At 40.1% G+C, this 25,685-nt stretch overlaps 1 protein-coding gene across 1 annotated transcript in view; it reads right to left on the reverse strand.

The window, feature by feature from the left end:
- Positions 1-1,531: 1,531 nt before the first annotated feature.
- The window catches only part of atrn (attractin), a 397,885-nt gene continuing 373,731 nt past the window's right edge, over positions 1,532-25,685 (reverse strand). The window contains exons 29-30 of the mRNA XM_043706341.1: positions 4,385-4,499; positions 1,532-2,882 (exon numbers count right to left, since the gene is read on the reverse strand). Coding sequence (XP_043562276.1) covers positions 2,758-2,882; positions 4,385-4,499 — 240 coding nt within the window. The 3' untranslated portion in view covers positions 1,532-2,757. The remainder of the gene's footprint in view (positions 2,883-4,384; positions 4,500-25,685) is intronic.

The raw sequence follows: 25,685 nt of genomic DNA on the forward strand, positions 1-25,685 counted from the left end.
TGTAAAAGTAATAGCAATTCCACATTAAAGCCAAAACAGGGGTATATCACCTGACCAGTTAAATCTAGTCACTGAAAAAAAAATTCCTTTTGACAAACAGACCAAGAGCTCAAGACCTGCCAGCATCTGTTTTCTCACTTTATTAAATTAACATTTTGGGAAGCATTTAGATTCCAAATTATATTTATACTCATTGTACTTTGAAACCACTAATTTCAGTAATCATTATTAATGCATTGTGGCTTTCTAAATTCGAAAAAAAAAAGTTACTCTAAATTCAAGTAAATTATTACAAACTTTAGCAACAACTCAAATTTGACATGGTCAGTTGAATTATGTAGTACCTCAGAATGTCTTGTCCTTACTTGGTGAGAGTAAAGAGGTGCAAACATCAAATGACAAATTGGATTTCCCAATGCCAAACATTCAAGTTTCTACAATGTCCATTAATTTCTGGAGTGAGAGATCTGGGCACAGACTTTGGTGTATGCCCTGAATTAAATGAACGAGTACACAATGTGCTGTTAACACCTGCTGAAAAAACTCAGATTTCTTTAATAATAAATGCAAGAAATTTGACCAGTTGTAAAATGCTTATATAAAGTCCTTATTTTTAAAATTTAAATGCCTCTTTGTATCACTCCATTAGTTAGTGATTAGTAGCAATGATAATCATATTTCTGGGTCGCTAGAATCCTATGAGTTAAATCAGCACCAGTTGAAATTTCTGATAAATCTGAGATTTGGAATCGCTGTTAACATGCAGTAATGTTGGTTTTTAAATTAGCCAATTGCAATAGTGTTCAGCAGGTAAAACCAAAAAATTCCGAGATAGTTGTGAATGCTGTAAATTCTGAAATTATTTTTCTTTTACAATATCTAGAATTATTGGAGCTCATTGCAGGAATTTCAACATTTGAAGGTGAAATGAAACTTTACCATCTTGGGCATAAGTCAATGTCATAACTATTTTTGTTGAAAGGTTATACTGATGATATTAATTTTTAATCATTGTTTTGAAGATATTGTTAAGCTGAAGTAATGCTCAGTTTTGCAGAAGAACCATGCTTGAAATACTGACCTCGGTGCAGAACAGGTGCTGAATTATTTTTTATGTTTACAGCATTCTCAATTTTTAATCCAAATGTCCATCATTTTCACTTTTTAAATCTGTAATGATGTTTCTAGCTCAGCAAAATGGACCAAGTGGTTCTGTTGCAAGCAACAACTTTCAATATCAATGACTAAGCAAGCTTTCAGATCTCATGCTTGACTAGCACAAGACCACTCCAGTGTATATATCAAAGTTTCTTGTAAAACAGCCAGTGTGAAAGTACTTTTTAACATGCATAAAAAGGAGCAGTTTTCACAAGAGAACAGCAGAGATCAATATTCTGTTCAGTTAGAAATTGCTGGAGAAACTCAGTAGGTCTGGCAGCATTTGTGGAGAGAAAACAGTTAACATTTTGAGACCAGCAACCTTTCAGACGCAAAACATTAACTATTTTCTATCCACTAATGCTGCCAGACCGGTTGACTTTCTCCATCAATTTCTGCTATTTGTTGTTTCAGACTTCCAGCATCTACAGTTCTTTGTTTTATTCTATTTGGTTCCAAGTGGCTGGGAGGGAGCATTAAAGACATGATATATAGTACAGAGCATATAAATCACACAGCGAACAGTCCATCAAATTATTGTGATAAGTTGATATTTACTGCTAACCATAGTCACTTAGTTCTGTTTCTTATAAATTTGACTGAATTATTTTTGATCAAGTTTCGCTAGACACGCTAGACATTTCATAGGTGAACTGTTCCTTCATGTCAAAGCGAGACAACTTCACAAAGATCAAACATCAAATCTAAACAGACCATTTCTATTGCTCCCAGGTTCTTACTAACTTTCATATTTCAGGGTAAAATTACAAAATTCACTGCCAAGGTTCTCATCAAAACGATGCAGATCACCTTGCTTCCAATTTAGTGTTTCCTACCAAATTTTCCATAAAATGAGAAAGCATATGGGTAATTGTTAACCTGGACAGAGAAAAGAAAAAAAATGTCAGCAAATAGTGTTACTCGAGAATAATTCTGTTCTCTAGCTTTCTTGGAACGTTCCTGAATGTTATTAAAATTGAGATGTAGCAATTCTGAATGACTATTTCTTTATATACAAGCTGAGGTATGTTATAAGTGTCCCTGTATAAATATGATCTGCAGTCATTCTGAAACAAGCCAACAGAACTGGCATCTGTGGCAACTTGAGACAGACCGTACTTGTATCTGGGTTCTAACAATAGAGCTATAATCTGTTACAATGGCCAAAAGCATGTAATATCACATTCTTTTCATTTCAGCACTTCTTTTTAACATATATCAACTTTATAAAGTTCTCTCTGGCCCTCCATCACCTGAAGTTCCTAGGGATGAATAAAAAGGTTTAAAAAAACAGATATTGCTTTTGATTATCGCTTCCTCTTTCTCTGGACAATGTGACCTCAACGGGATTTCACTAAGTGAATGCAAAACAAAAGGGCATTACATGATGCAAATCTCCGTCTTGGAAATACAGACACTAGTACATAATCTTCAGCGAGCAAATCTCACACATGCAGAGGGACAAGATGGAGAGATATGGATTTCTTAAAATGATTTTTGTCTCTTTCGGCCACAATCTCAATGGAAGTTGACCGGCACCTCAAGCCAAGTTTTCTTAAAAAAATCCTTCAGAGATTGACAAAATGAGGCTTTGAAGTGTCAAATGCAGGTGCCCGGTTGTGCAGGGGGAAGGTGTTTCCTATTCCTCACAGCTCCAGACTTCTCTTTGTGATCCATTGATTTTTGCTGGGAAATGTCAACTAACGCACTGGCTACAGCAAGACCTAAGGAAAAAGGACACAACAAAACAAACTTAGTGCCTCAAAAGCTACAACATCGTTGGTGAGAAACACATATAATGAGAATGGTCGAAAGTCATCCAAGATGCAGGCATGTATGATTTCCCACACACGTAAAATGAGGAGGCCAGGCATCAGGAGCCTACCCTCAATGCCTTCTGGCAGACTTACTGCCCTAAAACCCAGAAAGAAGATTTCCTTCAAACAAAGAGTTAATTGGGGCAGAATGCAGAAAAAGTTTTTCTTCTGTCAATCAACACTTCAGCACCTTAGAGCGTTTGAGAAGATTTGTAATTCAGGTTGAGGTTCTGGATGTAGGTTTGTTCGCTGAGCTGGAAGGTTCGTTTTCAGACGTTTTGTCACCGTACTAGGTAACATCATCAGTCAGCTACCAGTGAAACACTGGTGTTATGTCCCACTTTCTGTTTATGGATTTAGGTTTCCTTGGGTTGGTGATGTCATTTCCGGTATTGGAAAGGACTTCACCAACACCGGAAATGACATCAACAACCAAAGGAAATCTAAACAAATAGAAAGTGGGACGTAACACCAGCGCTTCACTGGAGGCTCACTGATGATGTTATCTAGTATGATGATGAAATATCTGAAAACGAACCTTCCAGCTCAGCAAGCAACTTACATCCAGAACTTCAGAACCATCTTTTTACATTAAATTTTAATAAATGAGGAAAGGATGGCAAATGTATTTAAAATTCCAATGAGAGATAAAGACATTGGCACGGTGGCTTATTTCATAGAATCACATGATAGTATATATAAATAGGGCCAGTTGAGACAACACGGACCCTTCGAACAGCATACCCTCCAAGACTGGACCTGCATCCTGGCCCGTAACCCCCACATTTAACATGGTTAATCCAACTAGCCTGCACATCTTTGGGTTGTGAAACTGCAGCACCTAGCAGAAACCCACACCGACACAGGGACATTGTGCAAAATCTATTTAGACAGTTGCCTGAGGTTAAAATCGACTTTAGGTGCTGTGAGGCAGCAGTGCTAACCAGTGAGCCACCGCACCATCCTAGATTTCTGTACTCACATTCTATGCTTCAAAAATGTAAAATAGGATTTACATTTTAAAATGCCTAAAATAATTATTTGTAAAAGTAACTGGTGCTTTAATTCTTAAAACATATTTTGCTGGATTATATTCTGTTCTTGATAGACTCTTTCTGGCACATGTCAAAAAGTGTGGCACTGGAAAAGTACAGCAGGTCAGACAGCATCCAAGGAGCTTGAGACGTTCTGGCCATAAGCCCTTCATTAGAAATATTCAGCTATAGTAAATAGTTGATCTTTTTGCGTGAAACAATCTGCATTTCAGTTAGGCTTAATTTGGGAAGAAAAATTGAGGCAAAGGACATGCTGAGATTTTCCAGCAATTTCTAGTTTTGTTTCTGATTTCCAGGCATCAGTCGTTCTTTCAGGTTTTGTCTAGTTAAGATAAACAAAGGATTGTCACTGACCTGACTGCCCTGGTGGTGGTATTCCTCCCACTCCTCTTGGTAATCGTACAAATATCGAGAGAATAGCTGCTTTATTACCAAAGCACGGCTCTAACGCAATGGGTTTAGGGATAGTCTGCAAGAGAAGAAAAATTAATATTTACTTATTTCATAAAGGACCAAGTTAAGACTGGGATTGGAGGTTATGACAGCAGATATAAATTGGATTGAAAACTATTGATCTTTACGTGACTGACATATCTGGATTAAAGTCTAAAACTTTTTAAAAAATTATAGCTTTTTGGTACTGCATAAAGTTACATTCAACACCATTAATCATTAGCTTCTTCTTGAACACTAGCTCCTTTCATTGAGGAGAAGACAGCCGTCCAATGAATAATACTAAAACATACTGCACACATATAAAAAGAGTCATTGAGCTGTACAGCACGGAAACAGACCCTTCGATCCAACTTGTTCATGCTGACCAGATATCCTAAATTAATCTCGTTCCATTTGCCAGCATTTGGTCCATATCCCTCTGAACCCTTCCTATTCATATACCCATCCAGAAGCCTTTTAAATGCTGTAATTTAACCAGCCCTCATCATTTCCTCTGGCAGCTCATTCCATACGCGAACTAGCCTATGCGTGAAAAAGTTGCACCTCAGGTCCCTTTTAATTCTTTCCTGGCTCACCTTAAACCTATGCCCTCTAGTTTTGGACTACCCTACCCTGGAAAAAAGACCTTGGCTGCCCCTCATGATTTTATCAACTTCTATAAGGTCACCTCTGAGCCTCCAAAGGTCCAGGAAAAATAGCCCAGCCTATATAGTTCCATACAGCTCAAATCCTCCAACCCTGGCAATATCCTTGTAAATCTTTTATGAACCCTTTAAAGTTTCACAATATCCTTCCTATAGCAGGGAAACCAGAAATGAATTCAGTATTCCAATAGTGGCCTAACCAATATCTTGTACAGCCACAACACGACCTCCCAACTCCTATACTCAATGCACTGGCCAATAAAGGAAAGCATACAAAATGCCTTCTTCACTATCTTGTCTATGTGGGACTTCACTTTCAAGGAACCTTGAACCTGCACTCCAAGGTGTCTTTGTTCAACAACATCCCCCAGGATCTTACCACTAAGTAAATGTACAAACAAAGCTTGAAAAGCAATATTTGTGGTCAAATCATGTCAAGTTACCTAATAAACCATCTTCTCTCTGCACAACTGAGGCCCACTGGTGTAAATTTGGGTCAGTAACTTGGTTTGCACAGATGGGTTGGTGGGATCGAATGTTGAGAATCATAGAATTCTTACACTGCATCGAGTCCACATCAGTTTTCGAAACAGCACCCCATCCAGACCCACCCCACCATTCTGAGAGCTTTCTGATGTTTAATACTCGCCTACTCTTTGCTTTCAAACGCCAACCTGCTTTTAATTAAAAATATCCTTTCTGTACATTTTAAATTTTGCAAATAATATCAGAAGCTGTGTGTACATTTAAATCAAATCCCATATAAAAACATGAATGACAAGTTAGAACCTCAAAAAGTTAAACATGGTAAGCACTAGACCCATTATATCTCCACTGGCTCATTAGAGTCTTAGAGTTATACAGCACAGAAACAGACTCCTTGGTTGAACTTATCCACACCGACCAGATATCCTAAACTGATGCAGTTCCACTTGCCAGCATTTGGCCCATATCCCTTTGCTGATTGCTGGGACAATTGCAAAGCATTTGGCTGTTCAACCCATTAAGTCTGTTCTATCATTCAGCTCTGCTAAATACAAGATGGTCTTTGTTCTTTTAAATAAAACCTATCAATTTTACAGGCACTGGTAATCCTCTAGTACCTTGTCCAAGCGACCATTTCTCTTGTGTGATTTGATCATGATTGTCAGCAAGGTATCTGAACTGCAGAAAACATTATACCTAAGCCAGTTTTTGTCCTCAAGTGGAAGTTGCTAACTGTGATCAGAAGCCAAATTCGCTCCCAGCTGAATAGTCTAGAGGTCAACTTCAGGACTCAAGTCACAATTTGTGGTACTGGATTAGACACTTACTCAAGTTTAGTACCACCAGGTAATCTAACATGCAGACCTCCTCTACGACCAAGCCAATTTTGTATCCAATGTACCAATGTACCAACTCACTGTAGATCTCATGTGACTTAATCTTCTGAACCAGCCTACCATGACGGACCTCATCACTTTCTTAAAGTCCAGACAGGTAACATCTATTGCCTTACCTTCAAGCATCTTTGAGTTTCTAATGAGTGACAATCAACTTTGAGAGATGAAACCTTCCCTGCACAAAGCCAGGTTGACTATTTCTATTAAGTTCATTATTTTCCACTTGAGTAAATTCTATCCCTAAGAATCTTCTCCAATAATTTCCCTATCACTGATGTCTTATAATTTCCTGGATTATTCCTGTTGCATTTCTTAAAAGGAATGATCTTAAAAGGAATGATATTGGCTATTCTCAATTTTCTGGGGCCTCACCTGTGGCTGAAGAGGATACAAAGATCTCAGTCAAGGCTCCTGCATTCTCCTCTCTTAATACCCTCTGAATCTTGGCACAGCCCATTAGGCTATGGGGACTTAGCTACCATAACGTTTTCCAAGACACCAAACACCTCCTCCTCCTTAATATCAACATACGATCATCCACGTCCTTGTCCCTGGTGAATACGGATTTCCCATCTTCGACCTGTTTTCTTTTTGAGATATACAGCTAATTTTCTTCTGAATGACCTGAATGAACCATCCTCCACCACACACTCAGGAACTACGTTCAGACAATAACAAATTCAAAACAACTTTGGTATCACCCTTCTGGGTTAATGCACTTGCTACTGTTGTTAAATAATGCAGATAGTTCACGTTAACATCACTATTGGTATCACTAGCAATTTTACATACCCTCTCTAATAATAATATTATGCTTGTTTTGCCTGAAGCAACATAACCAAGAGGAGGAGACTGAAGCAGGAAATCAAAGTGTGCTGGAAACAAAAACCTGACATTGCATTAATTAAGTCTACTTCTAAAGATATAGTTGGCAAAACAATACTAACACCACCATTTCCCAAAGCAAAATAAAACAGTTTGGAAGCCTGAATATCTAGCTCACAGAATCAGAGTAATTTGTATGGCACACAAAAACACCAGGAGAAAGTGAGGACTGCAGATGCTGGAGATCAGAGCTGAAAATGTGTTGCTGAAAAAGCGCAGCAGGTCAGGCAGCATCCAGGGAACAGGAGAATCGACGTTTCGGGCATAAGCCCTTCCTGAAGAAGGGCTTATGCCTGAAACGTCGATTCTCCTGTTCCCTGGATGCTGCCTGAACTGCTGCGCTTTTCCAGCAACACATTTTCAACACAAAAACACCAGTCAACTCATAGTGAATGCTCCAGTTTATTAAATCAGCAACATGACATAGCACCAAGCTTTTGTTTTTACCCCCATATCTTTGCACTTTTTAAAATCCAAATACTCATTCATTCCATAGCTGGGGAGGCAATGACCTAGTGGTATTATTACTGGACTGTGAATCCAGAGATCCAGATAACGTTCTGGGCACCCAAGTTCAAATCCTGCCAAGGCACAGGGTGGAATTTGAATTCAATAAAAACCATGAATTAAGAGTGTAATGATGACCATAAATTTGTTGTCGATTGTCAGAAAAACCCATCTGGCTCACTAATGTCCTTTAGGGAAGGAAACTGCCATCCTTACCTGGTTTGGCTACATGTGACTCCAGAACCACAGCAATGTGGTTGACTCAACTCCCTTGGGACAATTAGGAGTGGGCAATAAATACTGGCCTAGCTAGCGACATCCTCAGCTCATAAATGAATTGTAAAAAAACACCCTCTTGAATGCCTCAATTGAACGTCCCTCCACCACACTTCTGGGCAGTGCCCTCCATACTTTAACTACTCAGAGTGAAAGTGTATTTCCTTAATTCATCTTTGCTTCTTTCACATTAAATCTGTTGCCTCTTGTTGTTTTTGAGAGTGTGAACAGTTTCACCCTGTCTATTCTATCCAACCTACTCATATTGATTTTGTTTTTTTTTTGTAAATTAAAACAGAGTATAGTTGCTGCAAAATTGAACTTAGTGTTACAGAGTAAATTAGTAAACATTCCAATAATTTTATTCACTTGAAAAAGACCCAGAGGCTTTTTAGCTGCATATAACTCTTCACATGTGCGGGGATTATATTGCAGGTTCCTTGAAGAAATTGCTGAGGTGCTAATGCGAGGCAGCTGAATGTTCAGACAAATGAAGCCAAAGCAGATTCCTGTACTGGGTTTATAATTAGTCTCTCATTCATGCGATGAGAACTAGATGGAAATGCATCAAAGTCACAACTGGGATACTGGTCAATTAACTGAACTAGTCTGTGTTAATCCTTAGCCTTGTGAGAGAAATATATAGACACCCAGAGGTTCCAACACAGATGGGCAATTAAAAGTCCCCAAGGTCTGATGGCGTACATCCTAGGATTTTAAAGGAAGTAGTAGCAGAAATAGTAGATCCACTAGTTATAATATTGCAAAAATATCCTGGATGAGGGAATGATTCCAGTGGATTGGAAAAATGCTAACACAATGCCCCTATTTAAAAAGTGAGGGAGACAGAAAATAGGAAACCACAGATCAGTTAGTTTGACATATATCACTGAGAATTATTAAAACCCATTATTAAGAAAGTAATATCAGGACATTTGCAACATCAAAATGCAGTCCATTAGAGTCAGCATGGTTTTATGAAGGGAAAATCATGAGTTGCTGGAGTTCTCTGAACATGTAAAAAGCAATTGTGGATGATGTACATGTTGTATATCTAGCCATCAGAAAGCATTTGATAAGGTGCCACACAAAAGGTTAATAGATAGGATAAGATCATATTTAATTTCATTTATTTATTGTCACGTGCATTTTGTTACAAAATACAGTTAAAACTTCAATGGTTAACACTGCTGTCTCACAGTGCCAAAGCCCAGGGTTGAATTTCAGCCTCAGGTAGCTGTGTGGAGATTATATGTCCTCCCCATGACCATCGATGGTTGGACCTTAAGGAGTGTAGTGGAACAGAAGGACCTTGGAGTTCAGGTGCATGGTTCTCTGAAAATGGAGTCACAGGTAGTCAGGGCATGAAGGTGGCTTTTGGCACACTGGCCTTCTTCATCAGTCAGGGTACTGAGTGTAGAAGTTGGGAAGTTATGTTGGAGTGTACAGGAAGCTGGTGAGGCTGAACTTGGGAATATCCTGTTCAGTTTTGGTCACCTTGCTATGGGAAGGATGTTACTTAACTGGAAAGAATGCAGAAGAAATTTACAAGGATGTTGTCAAGACTCAACGGCCTGAGTTCTAGGGAGAGGTTGGACAAGCTCAGACTTTTTTCTTTAGATTGTAGGAGACTGAAGGGGATCTTATAAAAGTGTCTAAGATCATGAGAGGCATGGATAAGGTGAATCATTCTCTTTTTCCAAGGGTTGGGGAATCAAGAACGAGAAGGCATCAGTTTAAGGTTAGAAGGGAAAGAATAAAAGGGAACCTCAGGGGCAACTATTTTACACAGAGGATGGTACGCATATGGAATGAGCTACCAGCAGAAGTGGTTCAGGCAGGTACATTAACAACATTTAAAAGACATTTGGATAAATACATGGATATGAAATGTTTAGAAGGATATGGGCCAAGTGCAGAGAAATGGGGTTTGTGTGGATGGACATTTTGGTTGCATGGACCAGTTTGGGCCAAAGGGCCTGTCTCCATGCTGTAGGACTCTGATTCTGACTGTGTAGATTTCCTCCGGATGCTTCGGTTTCCCCCCACCATCCAAAGATATGCAGGTTAGGTCAATTGGCCATGCTAAATTGCCTACAGTGCCCACGGATGAGTAGTTGAAATGCATTAGTTATGGGAAATGAAGGATTACAGGGAATGAGGTTGGGAGAAATAGGTCTAGGTGGGATGCTTTTCAGAGGATCATTGTGGACTTGATGGTCCGAATGGCCTGCATCCACACATAGGGATTCTGTAGTGTCACCACTCTCTAGTGCCATTCAAAATAAGTCAAAAACTAGAATATAAGGGCAGAAAAATTAAGATATCAAGAACAGATGTTTAACTTCACAGTCCTTATTAAGTAATCTGCCATGGGTCATGGGCCTGCTGACCAGGCACAAGTCCCCTTTGTTGCACAGCTGCCACTGGAACAAAAGTCATCTCCACTGATGCCCTCGCCACTATGAGTCCTTTATGGAGTTCACCAATGCAGCCACTGCTGATGCTGCCGGGTCTTGTATTTGGTCCAAACTCTCCTCCACCATTGCCTCCATGTATCTGCACTGGATGTAGACACTGTTGGGAACCCAAACTCACCTTTGCTGCAAGAGTCATGAGTTAGTGCTAGGACTACCTCATCAGCAGCCGCCAAGAACCCAAACATGCCTTTAACGCTGTTGCCCTGACTCAACACTACTGGGCATACTCGAGTCTGCACTGCTGCACCCACTCGCTGCTGCCAATGGATACCATCACTGCAACAGAGTTCTTTCCAAATGATAAGCAAACAAAAAGAGAAATAAAGAAAACAGTAGGCCACACTGGCTGTAGCAAGCATAATGCACCAGATTGGAGATAGGTGAAATGCTGGAAAGACTGTTTTGGCCCTTGGATGGTGAGCAGGGAGGAGGTGAAGGGGCAGGTATTGCATCTTCTGTGGTTACATGGGAAGGTGCTGTGGGATGGGGTGGGGGGGAGCTACAGGAGGTAATGTTGATGGTCGGAGAATAGACTGGGGTCTTCAGAAGAAACAATCCCTGCGAAATACAAACAGGAAATGAGGGGAAGATGTGTTTGGTAGTAGTTTATGCTGGGGTTGTCTGAAATATAGATTATATGAATATGCAGCCTGGTGGGATGAAAAGTGAGGACAAAGGAGACCTGCTGTTGTGAGTGATGGAAAAGGGCAAGGGGGGGAAAACACAGGTGATACGTTGGATGCGGTTGAGGGCCCCTTCAACCACAGTGGGCACGAAACCATGGTTATGGAGGAAGGAAGCCATGTAAGCAGTGTTTTGGAAGATGGTATCATCCGAACAGATATGACATAGGTGAAGGAACTTGGAGGATGACATGGAGTCCTTGAAGGACATGGGTTATGATGAGCTGTAGTGAAAGTAGCTCTGGAAGTCAGTGGCTTTGTAGTAGATAACAGTGGAAAGTTTATTTCCCGAAATGGAGACTGGTCAAGAAAAGGAAGGGAAGCTTTAGAAATGGGTGACGTGAAAGTTACAGAGGGGTGGAAATTGGAAGCAAAATTAACAAATTTTTCAAGGTCCTGGCTGCAGCATGAAGCAGCACCAAAGCAGTCATCAATGTACAGAGAAAAGAATGGTGGGATGGGGCCAGTTTAGGACTGGAAGGAGGATTGCTCCACGTACCCCATAAAGAGGCAGGCATAACTAGGGCACATGCGGGTGCCATAGCCACTCCTTTGATGTGGCAGAAGTGAGATGAATTCAAGGAGAAATTGTTCAGAGAGAGAATAAGTTCAGCCTGGCGGAGACTTAATATTGTGTTCAACACCTTCAACTCAATTGAACCAACTCCCATTTCTTCCCTTTCTTTTAGCTATATTTGTTATATTCTCTGTCACCATGTCCTCTCTCCCCCTACCACAGTGGGACTCTCTGCTCTTTCAATTCTGTCAGTTAGACACACCACTGTTCTGCCATTCTCACATTCCAATCACTTAATCTGAACTATAACATCTTATGTCCCCCAGCACCCTATGCCCACCCCTGCCCTCGGCATAAATGCTGGCCCCTCCACACTTCACTGCAGCTTTGATGAGGAATCATCTAGACTCTAAATGTTAGCTTGCTCTCTCTCCATGGTTGCTCTCTGACCTGCTGTGATTTCCAGACTCTAAAGGTGAACAGGAGAAACCATAGGAGAAACTGGATGTACACCAGAATTAATCAGTTAAGTGGTGGATGCAATTCAGCACGAAAATAATGCAATGTTACATAGTAACAACCATCTGTAAATAAAATATTATTATATTGTACAGTGTAAGTAATGGAAATATGGATCAAGGTTCATGTTAGTTTTAAAGAGGAATCTGACCTGAAATGTTAATGGTGTTTTTCTCTCTCCACAGATGCTGTCTGACCTGCTAAGTTTCTCTAGCATTCCATTAATTTCAGATTTCTAGTGTTGCATTGTTTTGTTTTTGAATGGGCCCAAGCAGTCAGGTGAAACAATCACATCAATGCTGGATAGCAGTGCATTAAACACATAAGTGAGAGTGGCTAAAGGAAATTAGTGGCTTAGGGTCAGAGACATGTACAGCATGGAAACAGACCCTTCGGTCCAACTCGCCCATGCTGACCAGATATTCCAACCCAGTCTAGTCCCACCTACCAGCACCTGGACCCATATCCCACCAAACCCTTCCTGTTCGTATACCCATCCTGATGCCTTTTAATTGTTGCAATTGTACTAGCCTCCACCACTTCCTCTGGCAGCTCATTCCAGAAACTCTGCATGAAAAAGCTGCTGCTTAAGTCTCTTTTATATCTTTCCCCTCTCACCCTAAACCTATGCCCTCTAATTCTGGACTCCCCCACCCCATGGAAGAGACTTTGTCTATTTACCCTATCCATGCCCCTCATGGTTTTATAAACTTCTAAGGTCACCTCTCAGCCTCCGATGCTCCAGGAAAAACAGTCCCATCCTATTCAATCTCTCCCTATATCTCAAACCTTCCAACTCTGACAACAGCCTTGTAGATCTTTTCTGAACCCTTTCAAATTTCACAACATCCTTCCGATAGGAAAGAGACCAGAAATGCACGCAATATTCCAACAGTGCCCTAACTAGCTGTGAACCTGTACTCCAAGGTCTCTTTGTTCAGCAACACTCCCAGCACCTTTCCATTAAGTGTATAAGTCCTGCTAAGATTTGCTTCCCAAAATGCAGCACCTCGCATTTATCTAAATTAAACTCCATTTGCCACTTCTCAGCCCATAGGCCCATTTGATCAAGATCCTGTTGTAATCTGAGGTAACCTTTTCGTTGTCCACTACACCTCCAATTTTGGTGTCATCTGCAAACTTACTAACTATACCTCTTACGCTCGCATCAAAATAATTTATATAAATGATGAAAAGTAGTGGACCCAGCACCGACAAAATGAACTGAAAATGCTGTGACAAAGAATCATGTCATTGCTTTTTATGATGTAAAATGAATTGCAATTTCAAATGGTGGAATCATTAGACTTCAAGTGTACAGAATATTAATCTTTCTTCTGCTTACCTTCTACTATCTTCAGAATGCTGAACAATATATTATGAAGTGAAAGATTGTACTGTATCCCATGCTCTAAAAGCAATAAATATTTCAGCAGTCATTGATATTAGTGCATGGAATACAGTACAATGCTTCTGTGCTCTTTTGTGTTTTGATGTACTCTTTAAAGATGTTACTTCAATATACTCAGGTAGCTTTCAGCTAAACTTCCCATGTTCCACAGTTGCAGAAGACTCAATGAAACACTTGTCCTCCTCCACTCACACAAGATTTTAACAAGTTCCTCTCCCCTACAGTATAAAAAGGATACCCTGGTTACAGAATAGGTATTGAAGAGAACAAGCTGAATAATTGAGTGGATGAAGAAATTGAAATACAGAGAATGAATCATTGCTAATATTTACACTGATCAGAAAATCTAAGAGGCAATTTGATTAAGATTCTGAAGGGAGTAAATAAGAACATACAAACGGGACAAGGAATAGCCCATTCAGCCCCTTGAGTCGGTTCTGCCTTTCAATGAGAGCAAGAATGGTCTGGTCATGGCACCAGTTTCATCCTGCCCTATCCATGCCCTCATGATTTTATGATACAGTACATAAGCCATTTGAGACAATCTTGAATGGTTAAGAGCAGAATGTTTGGCAGGTACATACAGTGACTTGACCAGAGTTCTCCAAAACCTGTTCTGAATAAAGGTCACTGGACCCAAAACGTTAACTCTGATTTCCCTTCACAGATGCTGCCAAATCTGCTGAGATTTTCCAGCAATTTCTATTTTTGTTTCGCCACCATTAGTTTTCCTTCTGGGTTTGTCTTGGATTATTGAATTTTCTACATGGCTTAAATTTAAGGTGAGAGGTTTTTTTTTTAAACTAAAAGTATGACAGGACACCTCAGTCCCATATGTTGCATGGCACACAGTATGTAAGATTTCACAGATGCACTTGAAGCATTGATGACCACATCTGAAGGAACTACACCAGTTTGATCAGACTCAGCACCATATTGGGAGTCAGTTGGAGGCACTGTAGAGGATAGCACATTTTTAGACATGTCTTCCCACAGATTAAGGAAATGCAATCTGGGAAGGAATGGGGACCATCGGTCAGAAGGCAGGCAGTCAGTCAGGAAAGACCCAGAATGCATCTCACTCCAGGAGGGTTTATGTCCAGGAGGGACAATGGTGAGTGAGAGTGACCAGAGAATGCAGCCAGAATCCAGCTATACAGGTGTAGGTGGGTGGAGAGTCAGACGAATAGGTGGGATAGATAGAGAACGAGAGAGAACAATAGAGTGGAGACTCAATAATAAGGGGTACAGACAAGTATTTCTGCAGTCACAGACTTGACTCCAGAATAGTGTCTTGTTTCCTGGGGTTAGTATGAAGGACATTATTGAATGCTGCAGGACATTTGGAAAAGGATAAGGGGTGAGGAGAAGAAGGAGAAGATGACTAGAGATTGTCATTTACCATTGGTACCAGTCACATTAAAAAAAGACTTCAAAAGGTGCAATCGATGGATTTCATTCAGTGCCAGATGCTAGTGAATATAGAAATAGGTGGACAGAACTGAAGGGCTTTGCAGGAGGGAGGGATCATTGGGTTCATTTCTGAGGAACATGGTACCTGGAGATGCCCGATGGTTGTATCTGAAAACATGCATGCCAGGGCATTGCTAGTGGGTTTAAAGTAATTTGGCAGAGCAATGGGACACAGAGTGGCAGAACAATGTACACAGCCAAAGAAGAACAACTACCAAGTCAGTCTGGCAGGCAGAGTGCAGACATAAATGGGCTTGCATTCTGATATGATATTATTGCTATCACCATGATTGAAGGAGGAGCAGGAATGACTGCACAATTTTCTGGCGTACACAATCTTTAGGTGGGCAGGCAGAGGTTGAAGAGTATTTTTTTAAAACCATATTGATCAAGGAATGTGAGCCAAAGGGCCTGTTCCTTTGGGATACAGTTCTATGAATCTATTACTGCAATAAGGTGGGAGAGAACATTAGAAATGCTCCTCAACTGAGGTCATATGGGTAGAATTTAAAAATAGAATGGGACAATTGCATTGTTGGGAATGCACTATGGACTACCAAACAGGCAGGGAGAAATGGAAGGATAGCTATCTAAGCAAATCTCAGATTGTAAAAAATGATAGCAATGTAACAGTAGTGAATTTCATTTTTTCCATAACACTAACCAGGACAAAATATGAAAGGCTTAGAAGGTTCTTAAAATAATCCAGGAGAGTTTTTAAAGTCGTACTTGAGTCGGGACAGTGCTGACTCTTTCTCTACTGGTATTGGACTGGGGTGGACAAAGTTAATATTCACACAACAACAGATTATAATTCAACAGGTTCATTTGGAAGTATTTCTCTACTATTATACTCTATGATTATTCTAATTTGTACCAATTATTTGCCATGATTAGTCAACACCTCCACTGTCAAATCTTGCAATGACCAGGATGAGGGAAAGGCAGCAGGATAGCCCTTTACCTTTTGTTGTCAAATAGTTGCTATGTTCAATACAATGTTTGAGAACAGGGAAGTTGGTGTTTCAAGTGTGGATCAATCATTCACTAGAACAGAAGAGTGGTTACGTTGACACTATGCAGTGAATGTTTCCAACATTTCCCGTAATTGTGCCAACGTGCGCCAACATCTGTTCAAAAAGGGAAAACAGGATATACTGATTAACTAACAGTTAGCTGTACATAGAGTTATAGAGATATACAGCATGGAAACAGAACCATGGTCCAACTTGTCGATGCTGACCAGATCACCTGAATAAATCTAGACCCATTGGCAAGCATTTGGTCAATATCCCTCTAAACCCTTCCTATTCATATACCCATCCAGATGCTTTTTAAATGTTGCAATTGTATCAGCCTCCACCACTTTCTCTGGCAGCTCATTCCATACACACACTATCCTTTGCATGAAAAAGTTGCCCCTGAGGTTCCTTTTATATCTTTCCTCTCATCTTAAACATATGCTCTCTAGTTTTGGACACCCCTACCACAGAAAAGAGCTTGTTTATTTACTCTGTCCATGCCAGTCATGATGTTATAAATCTATATAAGCTCACCCCTCAGCCTCCGACGCTCCACAGAAAATAGCCCCAGTCTATTCAGCCTCTCCCTATAGCTCAAACCCACCAACCCGAGCAACATCCCTTGTAAATCTTTGATGAATCCTTTCAAGTTTCAAAACAACTTTCCTGTAGCAGGGAGACCAGAATTCCATGTGATGTGCCAATAGTGGCTCAACCAATGTCCTGCACAGCTAAAACATGACATCCCAACGCCTGCACTCAATGCACTGACCAATGAAGGAAAGCATACTAAACACCTTCTTTACTATTCTGTCTATCTATGATTCCCCTTTCAAGGAACTATGAACCTGCACTCAAAGGTCTCTTGTTCAGCAACACACCTCAGAATCTTACCATTAACTGTATAAGTCCTGCTCTGATTGGTGTTTCAAAATGGCCCATCTGATCAAGATCCCTGTTGTAATCTGAGGTAATCTTCTTCAATGTCCAATACACCTCCAGTTTTGGTATCATCTGCAAACTTACTAACCATATTTCAGACATTCACATCCAAATCTTGACAGAAATGACGAAAAGGAGTGGACCCAACACTGATCTTGTGGCATACCACTTGGTCATAGTCTGAAAAATAACTCTCCACCACCACCCTCCGTCTTCTACCTTTAAGCCAGTTTTATATCCAAATAGCTAATTCTCCCTCTATTCCGTGTAATCTAACCTTGCTAACCAGTTTACCCATGAAGAATCTTGTCGAACACCTGACTGATGTCCATATAGGCGAAAGTGAGCAGATGCTGGAGATCACAGTCGAGATTCATCAGGAAAGCATGAAGGGCTTGATGAAGAGCTCCTGCCCGAAACGTCGATTTTCCTGCTCCTCCGATGCTGCCTGACCTGCTGTGCTTTTCCAGCACCACTCTAATCTTGAAGTCCATATAGATCACATCTACCGCTCTGCCCTCATCAATCCTCTTTATTACTTCTTCAAAAAATCAAGTCAGTGAGACATGATTTCCCACACACAAAACAATGTGGACTATCCCTAATCAGTCACTGCCTTTCCAACACATGTAAATCCTGTCCCTCAGGATTCCCTCCAACAACTTGCTCACCACTGACATCAGGCTCACCGGTTTATAGTCCCTGGCTTGTCCTTACCACCTTTCTGAAATAGTGGTACTACATTAGCCAACCTCCAGTCTTCCAGCACCTCACCCGTGACAATCGATGATACAAATATCTCAGTAAAGGGACCAGCAATCACTTCCCAAGTTTCCCACAGAGTTCTAGGGTACACCTGATCAGGTCCTGGGGATTTATCCAGCACCTGCTCCTCTGTAATATAGACATTTTCAAGCTGTCACCATCTATTTCCCCACATTCTATATCTTCCATGTCCTGATGCAAAATACTCATTTAGTACCACCCCCATCTCCTGCAGTTCCACACATAGGCTGTCTTGCTGATCTTGAGGGACTCTATTCTCTTCATAGTTACCCTTTTGTCCTTAATGTATTTATAAAATCCTTTTGGATTCTCCTTAACCCTATTTACCAAACCAATCTCATGTCCCCTTTTTGCCCACCTGATTTCTCTCAAGTATAGTCCTACTGCCTTTATAGTCTTCTAAGGATTCACTCACTCTCTCCTGTCTGTACCTGACAAATACTTCCTCCTATTTCTTAACCAAAACCTCAATTTCTCAAGTCATCCAGTATTCCCTACACCGACCAGTCTGTCCTTTCACGCTAACAGGAAAATACTGTCTCTAGACTCTCGTCATTCTATTTCTGAAGGCTTCCCATTTTGCAACCTCCCCTTTACCTGTGAACAGCGGCCCCCAATCAGTTTTTGAAAGTTCTTGCCTAATACCATCAAAATTAGCCTTTCTCCAATTTAGAACTACAACTTTTAGATCTGGTCTATCCTTTTACATCACAATTTTCAAACTAATAGATTTATGGCCACAGGTCAAAGTGCTCCCCCACTGACACCTCCGTACACCTGCCCAGCCTTACTTCCCAAGAGTAGGTCAAGTTTTGCACCTTCTCTAGTAAGTACATCCACATACTGATTCAGAAAACGTTCCTGCACACGCTTAATAAATTGTTCTCCATCTAAACCTTTAACAGTATGGCAGTCCCAGTCTATGTTTGGAAAGTTAAAATCCCCTAATATAACCACACTATTATTTGAAATCTCCTCACAAATTTGTTTCTCAATTTACCTCTGACTATTGGGGGGGTGTCTATAATACAATCCCAATAACAATCCCTTTCGTATTTCTCAGTTCCACCCAAATAATGTCCCTGAATGTATTCCCAGGAATATCTTCCCTCAGTACAGCTGTAATGCTATCCCTTATTAAAAATGCCACCCACTTTCCTCTCTTGACCCCCTTTCTCTCCTTCCTATAGCATTTGTATGCTGGAACATTAAGCTACCAGTCTTGTCCATCCCTGATCCATGCTTCCGTAGTTGCTCTGATATCCCAGTTCCTAACCATGCCCTGAGCTCATCTGCCTTCCCTGTTAGGCCTCTTGAATGGAAATAAATGCAGTTTAATTTAACAGTCCTACCTTGTTCTTTGCTTTGTTCCTGCCTGCTCTGACTATTTGACTGCTCCTTTTCCCAACTGTACCAGTCTTTGACTGATCTCTTTCCTCACTATCTCCCTGGGTCGCAGCTCCCCCCCACCTTACAAGTTTAAATCCTCCCAAGCAGCTCTAGCAAGAATCTCTACCAGTATATAAGTCCCCTTCCAAATCAAGTGCAATCCATCCTTCTTGTACAGATCATTTCTACCCTAGAAGAGATTCCAATGATCCAAAAATGTGAACCCTTCTGCATGCATCAGCTCCTCAGCCATGCATTCATCTGCTCTATCCTCCTATTCCTACCCTCACTAGCTTGTAGCACCGGGGGTAATCCAGATATTACTGCTCTTGAAGACCTCCTTTTTAAATTCCTCCCTAACTTTCCATATTCTCCCTTCAGAATCTCATCCTTTTCCCTTCCTATGTCATTGGGTCCAATGCGTACAATGATCTCCTGCTGGCCCCTCTCCCCCTTGAGAACATTGTATACCCTCTCTGAGACATCCTTGATCCTGGCACCAGAGAAGCAACACACCATTCTGAATTCTCGCTGTGAGCCACAGAAATATCTGTCTGTGCTTCTGACGAGAGTCTCCAATCACAATTGATTGCTTGGAACCCAACATAACCTTCATTAGAGTCTGTCTCAATATCAGAAACTAAGCTGTTCATGCTATATTCCTCTGAGATCCATCACCCCCGACACTTTCCAAAACACACAGTTGTTTGAAATGGGGATCACCACAGAAGACTCCGCACTACCTGCCTACCTCTCCTATCTTTCCTGGAGTTAACCCATCTATCTGACTGTATCTGTGGCTTTTCTCCCTTCCTAGAACTGCCATCCATCACACGTGCGGCTCTTGTAAATTCCTCATTGTCTCTAACAGTCGCTCCAACCGATCCATTCAATCTGATAGGATTCACAAGCAAATACATTTCCTGCAGACATAATCCTCAGTAACATATAAACTCTTGCTAAATTTCCATATCCGACAAGAGGAGCATATCACTCCACTAAAGGCCTTCTTTGCTTCCTCACAATCTCCAGACCCATCTTTTTGCTCTAAAAAACAGAGCTCCAGGCTAACTTAGTACTTATGGTTTATATTTTTAAAATTTAATCGAGAGACAGATTTCAATAAAATATATAATCAAGAAAGAACCCACAACTGTAGACTTACAGCAAAGTTACATGTTAAAAACTATGTACTTGAAAAGTTCTTGTGCTGTGAGCTCTCCCACACAGGTTCCTCCAAGATTAGTTATAAATTTTACTGTTTCCTAGATGCTCTCCGATGTCCAGAGATACATGAACTCAAAAAGCAAAGACAGTAACTGCACAGATTCACTGCTGTCAGTTAGCAGTGTAGGTTTCTTTCTCTCTCTCCTTCACTGACAACATGCTGCCTTTTGACTGTCCTTCTCCCTTTTAAAAGTGCCAAAGTTTGTACTTTTTTTCTCTCCAAAGTTCCAAAACAATGCAACAGCATATAAAACAGTAATTGCTGCTCCTGGAATTCAAGGAAATCGCCTCCAACACTTAAAATACCTCAAAAAAGGAGCAGCTCTTACATCCACAACATTTTCCCATCCTCCATCTTGGTCTGTAATAAGTATAATTAATACTCATTTGGGAAAGAATGATTTAATTAAAAACAAACAGTCAGCATAGATTTATCTGACAAATTTAATTGAATTCTGAGGAAATAATGGAGTGTATTAATATAGGAAATTAAATGATTATTGACCATATGGATTTTCAATCCATGCTTGATAAGGTACCTCATAGGAGAATTGTTAATGCAATTAGGGAAGTGAAAGGAAATGTTTCAGCATGGATAAGAAGTTGGCCAAAGGACAGAAAAATGAGAGCTGTAGCTAATGGATAATTTTTGGACTGGAGAGATGGAAACACCGATTTCCCAATGGAATTCAATATCGAGAGCATTGTTCTGTTAAAAATCTAGACTCAGATGTGGGAAGGGGGAGGGACAAAGCATGGTTAAAATAAATGAAGAGCATGTCTAAATGTGAGGAGGACTAAGTACCTTCAGAGGAAAATAACAAGACTGGGCAAACAGAGGTCACAAGAAATTCAATGCAGAGAATGTAATATAATGCACTTTCGAAGGAACTATGAAGACAAAACACTATAAGCTAACTGCAGGAACTTTAAAGAGAACAGATTGAAATAAACAATTTAAAAAGTTTTAAAGTGGAAATTTAGAAATAGTCTTTCATTTAAGCAAAAAGGATTTGGACTTATATTGTACCTTCCCCAACTTCAGATTGTCTCAATATTTTACAGCCAGTTGATGAAGGAGACCAGAAGTTTAATCAATTTTAGATTTATTCATAAAGTGAGCCATTACAAATGTACAGTTCCTAACTCTACAAATAAAAAAAAACAGGGTCAATCTTATTCTCCGAGTATTGATTAAACTTCAGAGGGTTAGTGTAGACTTGTTGGGCCAAAAGGCCTGTTTCCACACTTTTGGGAATCTAATCTAATCTAAACTAATAAATGACCTCTAATGGGGAGTGTCTTTACTCCCTTTTGAATAACTATTAAATCTAATTAACTGAATTAACTAAGTTAACTAACTAAATGTTAGCACTTTAAAGAGTACTGTATCAAAAGGTCTTAGATTTAGATTCCCTAGTGTGGAAACAGGCCCTTCGGCCCAACAAGTCCTCACTGACCCTTTGAAGAGTAACTCACCCCGACTCATTTCCTTCCGTCTGATACACCTCACACGATGGGCAATTTAGCATGACAAATTTACCTGACCTTCACATCTTTGGACTATGGGAGGAAGCCGGAGGAAACCCACACAGACTCAGGGAGAATGCGCAAACTCCACACAAGACAGTCACCCGAGGAAGGGATCGAACCCGGATCCCTGATGCTGTGAGGCAGCAGTGCTAACCACTGAGCCACTGTGTCGCCCCATTTTGCCGCTGTCTGAGTTTACCATGTAGTTTGTAGTTACTGACATGAGAAGGAAGGAGAGGATCAAATGTGAAGGTAAGCTAGCCAGTAATATTAGAAATCATAGTAAAAGTTTCTTTCAATACATAAAAAACAAATGAGAGGCAAAAGTAGAAATTGGGACACTCTAAATTGATGCAAGAAGGATCGTGATGGGATATAAGGAAATAGCTAAAGAACTTAATAAGTACCTTTTGTCAGCCTTCACAGTGGAAGACAATAGTAATATCCCAACATTTAAGGAGAGTCAAATGGTAGCCATTACAAAAGAGAAAGTGCTAGAAAAGCTAAAAGGTCTAAAAATTGATAAACCTCCTGGCCCGGATGGTCTATACCCTAGATTTTTGAGGAAGGTGACTGATGAAATAGTGAAGGTTCTGGTTGTAATCTTTCAAAAATCACTGGAGTCAGGCAAAGTCCCAGATGATTGGAAAATTGCTGTTGTAACCCTTGTTCAAGAAAGGATCAAGACAAAAGATGGAAAATTAAAGGTCGATTAGCCTAATCTCAGTTGTAGGTAAAATTCTAGAATCCATCATTAAGGATGAGATTTCAAAATTCTTGAAAGTGCAGGGTCGGATTAGAACAAGTCAGTATGGATTTAGTAAGGGGAAGTCATGCCTGACAAACCTGTTAGAATTCTTTGAAGAGGTAACAATTAGGTTAGACCAGGGAAGTCCAGTGTTGTTATCTACCTAGATTTCCAAAAGGCCTTTGATAAGGTGTCCCACAGGGGGCTGCTGTGTACGGTGAGGGCCCTTGGTGTTCAAGGTGAACTACTAGCACGGATTGAAGATTGGCTGTCTGATAGAAGGCGGAGAGTTGGGATAAAAGGTTCTTTTTCAGAATGGCAGCTAGGGACAAGTGGTGTCCCGCAGGATCAGTGTTGGGGCCGCAGCTGTTCACTTTATATATTAATGATCTGGATGAGGGGACATATCAAAGGAAACAGAACAGAAACCAACTCTTAGAGTTGCAGGTACACATTCACTATTACAGGAACATTTAATTCTACTTCCTTGATATGAGGGATCAAAATACAACTTCTCATGTCCACAAGTAGCTATTCAATGAGTACACTACCATTCCCCCAACCGTAGGCACTTAATCTTAATTTATAAATTATGACTTTACAGTGAATAGTTACTACTTTGAAGTGAAAAACATACATATGCTCAGCAAACTCCCTCAAAAGCAAGGTTGTTTTGCTAGTTGAGTGGTACCATCTAAGACACTCGCATAGACTCTCCTGTCTTTCTTTGCAATAGTATGATTTCAGAGGTAAAGATGGAATCAAGGGTTTTTTTTTTAAGTTTCAAAGATAAGCTTTTTAAAACACATTAACAAATATTCAAATGAGAAAGAATGAGATTTCACATTTCTATAAACTGGTTGTTAAAGTTGTTGTTTAGCAGTAGTTAAAATATTAGTAGAACACTATTTGTAATAACATCCCAAATCTTTCTGTGGAGTTTTATAGTTATGTATTAATGAAGTAACTTCAAGCTACTCTATGTAGTTAATACAAGGTCTCTTGGCAATATTCTGGTACAGCAAAGCTTTTGAAGAGTGAGAGCAATGTGTGCAGCTAGCCAAAACAGAATTCACACTGTGACCATACTGCTTTTTCTATAACAGTCTAGCTCATTAATTTGGAAAGAAATTCTCAAAACACTGTGTACTCAATGTGAGCAAACATGTCATTTTGTTTTGAAAACTGCATCTCAAATACTGGAACTAAAACTCATCTGATGTTATAAAAGATTTATTTGAACTGATTTACTGGAGTCTGTGAATTTCACAAACTGAAAGAAAGCGTGGGGATTCAGAATTAATGGTCAACTCAATCTCCTGAATAGGAATGCCTGCAGAACAATAAGTATCTGATTAGCAATTGAAAGATTAAAGATTGGTGTGATGAAGGTTCATGATGTATTTATTTGGAAACTCAGTTTCTGAAGTGGACAGAACCATGTACAGCTTTAAGTTTGATTTATATTTCTATATTGTGTGCACCCAGAAATAAAGAACTTAGTTTCATTTTTGTATTTTGAGTGTGCTACTGAGGTGTCTGGAAATGTTTTTTTAAACAGACATTTAAGGAAAAACTCTCAACGTGAGTTGCTTTAAAAAGCAAGAGCAGAAAGTAAAATAATTGGGTTGCTTCCAAGCAATAAGGTGCCCTATGCCACACGAAGACAGAGACAGAAACAAAGTTATCCTTTGCAAAGAGAGAATAACACTGGTCATTGAGTTTGCAGACTTCTTTGAAATAGAAGTAGAGAAAAAGCTTTTAAGAGAAGGCTATGGAAGACGAGTTTAAGGAATCCATGTTAAGAAATAAGTAATTTGTGCATGTTTTAAGGGTCTCAATATAGTTCCAACTTATAGACATAACATTAGAGAATGCAAACCCGCAATTGCTCTAACTTGAGGTTATTGCGAGAAGCAAGAGAAGAAATAGCTGAGGCATTAGCAGCTATCTTCACATCCTGTTTGACCACAGGCAAGGTTCCAGAGGACTGGAGATTAGCCAATGTGTTTCCCTTGCTTAAGAAAGAAAGCAAGGATAATGCAGAAAATTACAGGCTGGTGAGCCTGATGTCTGTAGTGGGGAAGCTCTTGGAAAAGATACTGAGGAACAATATATATGTACATTTGGAAGAAAATGGACTAGTTAGCGATAGGCTGCTTGGTTTTGTATAGGAAAGGTCATGTCTCGCCAAACTGACAATTTTTTGAAGAGGTGACAAAGATAATTGACGAGGGTAGGGCTGATGAAGTTTATATGGACTTTAGTAAGGCATTTGATAAAGTTCCACATGGCAGATTGGTACAAAAACTTACATCACATGGCATTCATAGTAGGCTGGCTAGATGAATACAAAATTGGCTTGGTCATAGAAGACAGAGGGATGTGTTGGAAGGGTTTTTTTCAGCACGGAAACCAGTAAGTTGTGGTGTTCTGCTGGGATTAGTTGTAGGTCCGATATTGTTGGTAGTATGTATAAATGATCTGGAGGAAAATGTGGGTGGCCTGATGGTAAGCTTGCACATTACAAGAAGAATGGTGCAGTTGGTGAGGATTGTGAAAGTATACAACAGGATAGATAGACTGGTGACTTGGCCACAGAAATGGCAGATGGAGTTTAATCCAGACAAATGCGAGGTGATGTATTTTGGAGGATCAAATTTAGGAGTGAATTATACAGTAAATGGCAGAACCCTTAGGAACATTAATATAGAGACGGATCTGGGTGTGCAGGTCTACGGTTCCCTAAAAGTGACAACACAGGTGGCCAAAGTG

This window comes from Chiloscyllium plagiosum, chromosome 1, assembly GCF_004010195.1.
Source record: "Chiloscyllium plagiosum isolate BGI_BamShark_2017 chromosome 1, ASM401019v2, whole genome shotgun sequence".
Lineage (NCBI taxonomy): Eukaryota > Metazoa > Chordata > Chondrichthyes > Orectolobiformes > Hemiscylliidae > Chiloscyllium > Chiloscyllium plagiosum.